The sequence below is a fragment of the Lathyrus oleraceus genome, chromosome 1 (assembly GCF_024323335.1).
Source record: "Lathyrus oleraceus cultivar Zhongwan6 chromosome 1, CAAS_Psat_ZW6_1.0, whole genome shotgun sequence".
NCBI classification, from domain to species: domain Eukaryota; kingdom Viridiplantae; phylum Streptophyta; class Magnoliopsida; order Fabales; family Fabaceae; genus Lathyrus; species Lathyrus oleraceus.
Window position 1 is genome coordinate 398477802 of NC_066579.1, and position 9073 is coordinate 398486874.

At 31.6% G+C, this 9073-nt stretch overlaps 1 protein-coding gene across 1 annotated transcript; it reads right to left on the reverse strand.

Moving 5' to 3' along the window:
• Positions 1 to 3770: 3770 nt before the first annotated feature.
• LOC127074687 (UDP-arabinose 4-epimerase 1) lies at positions 3771 to 7865 on the reverse strand. Its single transcript, XM_051016029.1, has 10 exons — positions 7697 to 7865; positions 6432 to 6585; positions 6127 to 6251; positions 5869 to 5982; positions 5670 to 5777; positions 5466 to 5557; positions 5035 to 5176; positions 4811 to 4905; positions 4405 to 4534; positions 3771 to 4297 (listed from the first exon to the last, which is right to left on the reverse strand). The coding sequence occupies exons 2-10, from the start codon at positions 6490 to 6492 to the stop codon at positions 3926 to 3928; spliced, it is 1239 nt and encodes a 412-aa protein (XP_050871986.1). The 5' UTR covers positions 6493 to 6585; positions 7697 to 7865; the 3' UTR covers positions 3771 to 3925.
• Positions 7866 to 9073: the final 1208 nt, after the last annotated feature.

A 9073-nucleotide genomic window follows, 5' to 3' on the forward strand; every position in this document is an offset into this window, starting at 1 on the left:
AATAGTTTTAAAATTATTATGATTGAATTCGATCACAAGATATTGAGTTGAGTTAAGTTGAAATATATTATAAGTATCTCACCGAAGTGCACCTGAATAGATTGGAGTTACTCTTGAAATATATGGACTGAAAATCTTGCTTTTTATCAAAATTATATTTTGAAGAATTTGATCCAAATAGAAAGCTATTTTTTCCTATATGTACACTAAATAATAAAAAAATTAAAAGAAAAAAAATACAACCACAATCAAATTTTATCCCATAAAATATGGTTGATTGCATGAATTAAATTTTGCTAAAATACTTTAATTAATTCGTTAATATAAATATTTTTTAAATATTTTTTCAAAGTCTTCATCTACCTCTAACTGTTTGATTCCTCTCTATTAAATCAACTCTTCTTTCAACAAAATTTATAGATATTTTTTCTACATGCTCAAACCACTTAAACAACTTAAGTATATTTTCCACCATATTTTTTACTATGTGTTCTACCCTAATACATTCTTTATTAATGTCATTTCTAATCTTATCATTTCTAGTCTTACCACACATCCAATATAATATTTTCATATATGCTACACTTTATTCTCGTATTGATTCTTAACCATCTGACATTCTGTCTCGTACAACATCGTAGGTTTTACCGTTGTTCCATAAAAAAATTCCTTTAGCTTAAGTGGTGTTTTTGTTATATAAAATCCTTAAGGCCCTTTTTTTATTTCAAACACCTAACTTGAATTCTATGGTTTACATTCTCATTTATTTCTCTACCGTTTTAAATTACAGACTCAAGATATTTAAATTGTGACTTATGGAATTATATGGTCTTCGACTCTCACATCTAGGTTAGAAACACTCCTCCTTTTGGTGAACTTACATTTCATATACTTCGTCTTACTTATGCTTAAGCGAAATACATGTGTTTCTAAGGTTCGTCTTCAAGTCTCAAACCTCTCATTTAAATCCTCTTTCGACTCTCCGAGTAGGACTATATCATCCACCAAAAGAATACATCTCGGTGCTAACTCTTTAATGTGCGAGTTCATCCAAAATTAAAGTAAAAAAGTAGTGTCTCGGGATTGAACTTTGATGAAATCCTATTGTAATGGGGAAATCGTATGTCTCTTGATTGTGTATCCCTGCACTAGCTCCCTTTCTTCTCTAGAGTTTCCACAAAAATCTCTCTATGTACTCTATCATATATCTTCTTCAAGTCAATAAAAATTAAGTACAAATCTTGTTGGTCCATCTGATATTGATCCATCTCACGTCGTAGTAGATAGATAACTTTCATGGTCGACCTTCCAAGCATACAATCGAATTGATTCTCGGTAATTTAAGCGTCTTTTCTTAATTTCCATCCAATCACTATTTCCCCTAACTTAATGGTATGACTTATAAGTTTAATCTCATGTAATTTGCACAATTTTGTATATCCATTTTATTTTTTAAAATGGAACTAAAGTCTTTCTTCTCAAATCATCCAACATTTACTTTGTCCTTATAACCTTGTTAAATACATTAGAGAGTCACTTAATGCCTCTTTCTCAATGAAATTTCGACATTTCAATAGGTATGTTGTATCTTTCAATCGCCTTATTGACACTCATCTTTGTCAATGCTTCTTTTACTTCTTGTTTTTAAATTTGGCAATAGTAATTATAGTTTCGATCCTATTCTCTAATGTCGAGTCTCTTAGAATCCAGTGAGATATCATATCCTTCGTGAAATAGATTATAAAAATACATCTTTCACCTATCCTTTATATTCTTTTTCTACACCAAGATTTTACCATATTCATATTTAACACACTTCATTTAATCCATATCTTTTGTCTTTCTTTGTCTTCCCTTAGCAAGTCTCTATATAGATTTTTTTCTCCTTCGTTGATTCTCAAAGGTTGAGATAAACCGTCAAAAACTTGAATTCTTACTTCACTCACTATCTTCTTGGTATCTTTCTTAACTTTCTTATACTTCTTTCATGTTTTGATATTTTTATATCTAGACCATTTTATAAAATATTTATTTTTTACTCTAACTTTATTCTGAAAATTTTCATTTCACCACCACAATTATTTACCCTTATATCCATAATCTCTTTAGCTACTTTAATAATCTCCTGAACCATCTTATTTCACATATCATTTGCACTTCCTTATGATTTTCGGAGTCCTCCCTCTAAGATGTTGTGTAGGAAACTCCCTTGTTTTCACTCTTCAAATGCCACCATTTGATCCGTGGAACTCAATTTAAATTCTTCTCATCATTCTCCTCTTGACTCTTACATCCATAATTAATACTCTACATTGGATAGTCAAGCTATCTTCCGATATAACTTTACAATCCAAGCAAATTGTCATATATGACTTTCTAGTAAGAAAAAAACTCTATCAGAGAACATGTCACATCACTCTTATATGTGATAAGATTCTCACCTCTTTTCTTGAAGCATGTATTAGCTATAATAAGATCAAAAATTGACGAGAACTCCATGATGAATTTATCCACCGCGATTAGCTCTCTGAGACCATACACTCCTATGCACTTCCTAAAACCTCTTGCCACACTCCTCACATTTCTATTTAAATCCCCTCATAAAAAAATCTTTCTCCTTGAAAAATATCCTGAAATAAGTCTTCTAAATCCTCTCAAAATTTTACTTTAAGGTATTATACTAACTCAAACTGAAGTGCCCGGGCACTAATAATATTATAGGTGTCTTGTCCCACTACAAATTCCAGGACTATGATCTGATCTACTATTTTCACATTCACAATATTACTATTTTCACATTCACAATATCTTTCTTCCATTTATTGTCTACAAGAATCTTCATCCCATTTTTGGATCTAACTTTGTCGGTGTACCAAATCTTAAAACTCGAGCCATTTAATTCTCCAGCCTTTTCATTCGTCCAATTGATTCCTTATAGGCGCATGCAATTGATCTTCCTCCTAATCAAAGTGTCCAGTATTTTAATAGATTTTTCAGGAAGTATTCATATGTTCCATACTTCCCCTTCCCAAATATATTCCATGTTTCTGGTTTGATTATAAATTCAACAATTTTGAATTCTAAAATTTAGATTCTTCAAAAATGCACTTCAAATTTTAGAATTTAAAAAAAAATTGTCAAAAATGAAGAGTTTTTTTATATTTTTTAAAGGTGACAATATAATCAAACATTCAAATATTGTCTGATAAACCAATTTGTGGGCTGGAATTGTTCTAAACGGAGGAGACACTCAGTAGGCCATGTGAGTTGATGAAAAGAAGTAGGTAATTTGATTTTTCAAAAAAAAAGAAGTAGGTGATGTGAGTGAGTGAAACATCAATAATGGATGTAGGAAAAAGACAGTTCAATTGCTACTAATCTTGTTTTAGAATATTTTTTATGCAAACTCATTGCAACTAGAGCACCACCTGTGCTAACTGTCTAGTTCATTGCTTAAACATAGGCAATCTTGCTTCTTCTTTTTTAAGTATTGGAGTTTGATTGATTACATGACATGGTTGGTTGCTTAAAATAAAGCAATGTTCTTTAATTAAGTAACATGTAGAGAAAGTTTTTTAGTATTAAAAAATAGTTTTGCATGTTCAATCTTGAACAAAAGAAGTAAACACATTTGAGTTGCTTTAGGATCAATTATGGGTCCAACTAAAACAAAACTAAGCAACATGGCAAATTTAACAACCAGCTCAGCTCAAAAAGGATAGAAATGCTTCATAATCATATTTAGCTTTTATGGAAGAATCGATAAGACAGAAAGAAAAGCTATATCAGAGCCTGCACATTATATTATTGAATCATTATTATATGTTGAATACAAATAAGTATAACGAATGAACTACCAACTCCCTAAGAACAAAAATTCATCATCCCATGTATGAGAGCAATATAATGATGGCTTGTTATACCTCTAAGAACTTCCATAACCATTAGGGCGAGATTTCTGCCATTTCCATGCGACCTGTATACTCTTTTCAAGGTCAGTGTGTTGCGCCGTCCAATTCAGTTCGAGCCGGATCTTAGTTGGGTCGCTGTACACCTCAGCGTAATCGCCGGGCCGTCGCGGGAGGAAATCTACTTTGATGTCTACACCTGTTGCCTTTTTACAAGCACTCACAAACTCCTTAACTGACCTGCCTTTTCCGGTGCCAACATTGTAGATCCCAACTTTACTGGGTGTTGCCTTTTGAAGAGCTTTGACATGAGCGTCAACAAGATCGGTTACATCAATATAATCTCGAATGCATGTTCCGTCGGGTGTTTTGTAATCTGTTCCTGTAACCTGCAAGGTGGCAACCGATACAATAAGTGCAGGTTCGTTTTATATCATGGCGGTAAAAGTCTATCGAGAATATGAAAACTAAAGTAAAAAGGACAATACTAACATACCTTCAAGCCAGGTGTGATGCCGCGAGCTGCATCAAAGCATGCACCTGAAATTCTACCATGTTCCCGAAGTTCGGGTCTTGGGGCCTCACCTAATCTCCCTTCAGGGTCTGATCCAATCACATTGAAGTATCTGCGTGTGTCCCATAGAAAGTTGTCAATAATTACGACCATAACAATTCTAAATAATAACGTTCCATTTAACATTTTGTTTATGTTTAGATCTATTTTCCCAAACCACAAAGAAAAGAAAAACAAAAACCATAATATGTTTTACTTGAACTATGGCACGCCTCTTGCGAGGTTCCTTTAAATGTAAGTAATGTTCAGAATCATTAAACAAAGGGCGCATCGAAAAAGGATTGAAAAAACTATATAAAATCCAGAAGAGTTAATTTAAAATACAAACCTTAGAATCATTACTGCCATCTTGGAATTTTTAGAAAAATCAAGGATGATATCTTCTGCCATCTTCTTGGCTTTTCCATATGGATTGATCGGTTTCTGAAATTCAAGTATATAATGATTTAACGCTACACCTCGATGTTAATTAAAGACATTGCAAAATGCAACGAAAAAACAAAGAGTTCTCTACAAAACCCAATAACTCAAACCACACTTGGATTCTCGCACCTGTTCTGTTACTTCTGTAATGGGCATCTTGTCAGGTTCTCCATATGTTGCACATGTACTTGAATATATGAACGTCTTCACATTATATTTAGCCATAGCCTCCAACACCAACAAGGTATTTGATGTAATATTGTGATAATACCTGACAATTCAAGAAATCGATTAAATTTATGAACGTCTTCACATTATAGAACATAAATCAAGTAGAATGGAAATCGATTAAATTTAATTTTGTAAGCACACAATTACACTTTTTCAATTCGAGAAAATCCGAGTTCGGATTTTTTTGCAAAGAACAATCCTTGACCACTTTTCGGTGGAACTCTGGATTACCATGGGGCCATTCCCTTGGAAACCGGAGGGTCAAGACTAGAAAATACAACTTAATCAAATCGAATTAATATTCCGAAACGAAAACTACAAGTACTCACTTAAGAGGGTAAAGTGTGCTTTCTCCCACATATGCAACAGCTGCAAAGTGCATCACAGCATCAAACTTATTCTCTGAAAATATTTGATCAACCTAATAACCAGTCAAGTAGACAATTCTTCTGGGGAATTCACTATTTCACTAATAAATACATTTCAATCGAAGTAAAATTTCAACACTAAATTATTTTATGTAACAAGGATACAGATTTTGCATCTCCCAAGTCAGCGTGTATAAACTGAAGCCTTCCAGGTTCTGGAAATAAGCTTTGAAGAACCCTGACGGCACCCAAGTTTCCACGTGACAAATTATCCTGAAAGAGAGAAAAAAAATTAGCAAAGACTGGTCATTGCACTTACATTTGACTTTTCCCGAAAAGTTTTCAACATTATTAGAAGACATACCACAATGGTGACTCGATAAGAATCCGTAAGGAGTCGTAAGGTAGCATGTGAGCCGATATAGCCTGCACCGCCCGTCACTAAAACATGGGTGACCCCAGGTTCATGGACAGAAAACTGTGCCAAAAGGAGGAGGAGAATTTCAATCAATAAATTGAATAACTTGATAAAATAACCGGAGAATTACATATAAAGATGATAACATGGAGAATTCATGGTTGAAAATGCATGGTATTCATTTATGTCTATTTGATGGATTACCGGACTGGGAGAAGTGAAGGACGGGGATTTCTTGATCACCAAAATGCACAATGTGGTTAATGCCGCAACAAGACAAACCTTCCCGATAAAATTCCCCTTCCGTTTTGGATCCACATAATCCATACCTAAAATACAGAAACATAAATAACAACAATTATATCTTAAACTGTTCATTATGCAATATGCTAGCATACAAATTTTCGGGTGTGTTAGAAAACACGGCATTTCAATTCTCATTATGAAATCAATTCATGTTTTAAGCACCTCGAGACGCATACGAATACTGGTTGGCAGAATAACTTTACCTCCTAATGACATGGATCTGGCTGCCCTTGGCTGACTTCTGGCCCTAGAAAAATTTAGCATTTGCGAAATCAACACGGTCTTTTACCCCAATATTATCAATGATCACATCAAGGTCCACTCCCACTCTGAGGAGGATCTTGAGTGATAGATATGCTGCAGAAAATAACAAACCATGTAAGTTTTCTTTCTTTCTTTTCTCCGGAATTAAAACAAAACCCCTAAAGAAATTTAAAATGAAAAAATAAAAAACCAGAAGAACAATGAAGGGTAAAAAGTAAAGTTTTTCTTTCCAAAAGTTATATTGGTGAAGTGTGAGAGAAAAGTCATAGAGTAAACAATGAAAAGTGAAAAACAAATTCCAAAAGTTCAGATACTAATGACCATAAAGCCTCTACAAACCACAAAGCTGGTGAGAGAGAAAACGTGTACATGAATGGAAGATCCAAACAACCTCATAAGAAAAAAATCATGAGAGATGGAAAGCAAATAAAAAAGCTAAGATTACCCTCTGCACATTTCACACAACAACACTGTAAATAACAACAAATAACATGCACATAACGTGCTTGTCAGAATGCCTCGAACAGAAAAACAGAGAAAAAGACAAACCACAGTAGACCAACCTCACAATCTCTTTTCAAATTTTCAAAAACAAAAATTCAGGGAAAGTAATCCATTTCCTATGAGAAAACACCTTGAAAATTTCAAATCAAACCAATATCAGGATCCAATCAGCACAAAACTTCAACTATTGACCAATTCAATTCCATCAAAACAGAAGAGAAAAAAAACTCTTTTTGCAGCATCATTTTTTAGACTAATTCAACTTCATCAAAAACAGACAAAAACAAACACAAAAAAAACCCTTCATTGATATCCTCAAATTTTGCTTTGCATCATCATCAACTAACAATCAATCAAAAACCAAACCTAAAACCAAAACCTCAGAAAATCAAGTAACAAGATCAAAGACCAACTCATAACACAAAACCCAGAAATTCAACAAGACCAAAAAAATAAAAGTTGAATGAATCATTAAACACCTTTTTACAACTGTCCAAAACACAACATCAAAAAAATAACAAAGGCATCAATGATTTTTTTCTAAAATGAATAGTAAATAAAAAACACTTTTTTTCAAAACAAAATCACGTTACAAAATTGCCCATAAGATCAAACGAGAAAAAAGAGTAGAACTTTAACCGTTTGAAGGCAAAAAGAAATATTTTTTTACTTAAAAAAAGTGAAAGAGAAAAGAAATTACCAGAAATTGTGTGTGAGATAGAGAGAGAGGGGAGGTGAAGTAGTAGTAGAATTGGAATAGAGAGAGAATGGAGGAGGAAAGTGATGAGAGAGAGGGAGAAGAAGGGGTTCTAATAGGTTGAGATTTCTGTTTGCGTCCATTTTGTCAAAGCGTTACAGGGTGCAAAAGGGAACACTTTCGTAGACCTGACTTTTTCTTTTTTTTTTCTTTTTATTCTTCTCCTTTTTTCTTTTTTTTCTCCTTTTTCTTTTTTTTTTCTTTTTTCAATTTTTCTACAATTTTATTTTATTTTCGTCTAGCATATGCTTATAATTTTTTTATATTAACTAAAAATAAATAAATAATTTGATCTATTTTTTTTTAAATTATTAAATTATAAATATTAAAAATTTGTTTGTTTTAATACATAAATATAAATAAATATCACCATCAAAAATTAAATTTTAAATTAAAATTTCATATTCATTTAATTAGCTCATATTAATTGAGTTATGTCATTCACTTTTTTTAAAAATATTATTTAAAACACTATGTGTATATTGACACGTTTAGAGTGAATTTATTTTGAATATTTCAAAAATAATTTGTTTATTTTCTTTAGATATTTTTGAAACATATGAAACTAACTTTAGTTTATTAAATATTGTAAAAGTTTGAAGATCTTAAAATTAAGTTATTTGCTTTAAAACTAATAGATTTTGAAAAGGATACTAGGCTACTGGCTTTTCAATTTTAAGTTAAATAATTTTTTTAGTAAAAATAATTTCTATAATCTTAAACAAACATTATTTAAAACATAAATAATTTTTGTTGTTTTAAAATATACTATTTCTTTAAAAAAAATATCTATAACAAACACACCCTTACTCTAGCATCTCATTTTCTAAAATAAATTAATAATATTAAAAAATCATTAAAAATATAATAAATGCATAACTTTTTTTACATAAGATTTTAAAAGTATAACTAATACTTATGATGATGATTTTCCTTTTTTGAAAAATAGGGACATTACTCAAAAATAAAACAGGGTGGTTAGCGCGTAAAAGTGGGAGAGGGAATCTTTTGTTTCATTAGGTGTACCATTTTCTTTTATTACTTAGGTAACATGAACCACTTTTTAATGGCTAAAAACATTCTTCATTTATGGTCATCTAAGAATGGTACAAAATTTTAGAGTTTCGATCCTCTACTCTTGTTTCAATTATGCCTTCTCTCCTCTTTTTTTTTCCATTCAATGGTAAATTATCACACTAACAAATAAATAAAAGTTAAGAGAGAAAATAATAGATCTAATAGAGCATGATAAAAATATGAGAAAAATGGCATCAGATGATCTAAATTCAAAATTTTATCACGAGATAAATTATACACATC

What these genes read in the sequence shown, in the direction of transcription:
- LOC127074687 (XM_051016029.1), bottom strand. Translation starts at nt 6,492, where the DNA reads ATGCTAAATTTTTCTAGGGCCAGAAGTCAGCCAAGGGCAGCCAGATCC. An exon ending in ACTTGGGAGATGCAAAATCT is followed by an intron (nt 5,558 to 5,669) that starts GTATCCTTGTTA and finishes ACTGGTTATTAG; the next exon opens with GTTGATCAAATATTTTCAGA. An exon ending in GCATCACACCTGGCTTGAAG is followed by an intron (nt 4,298 to 4,404) that starts GTATGTTAGTAT and finishes GCCACCTTGCAG; the next exon opens with GTTACAGGAACAGATTACAA.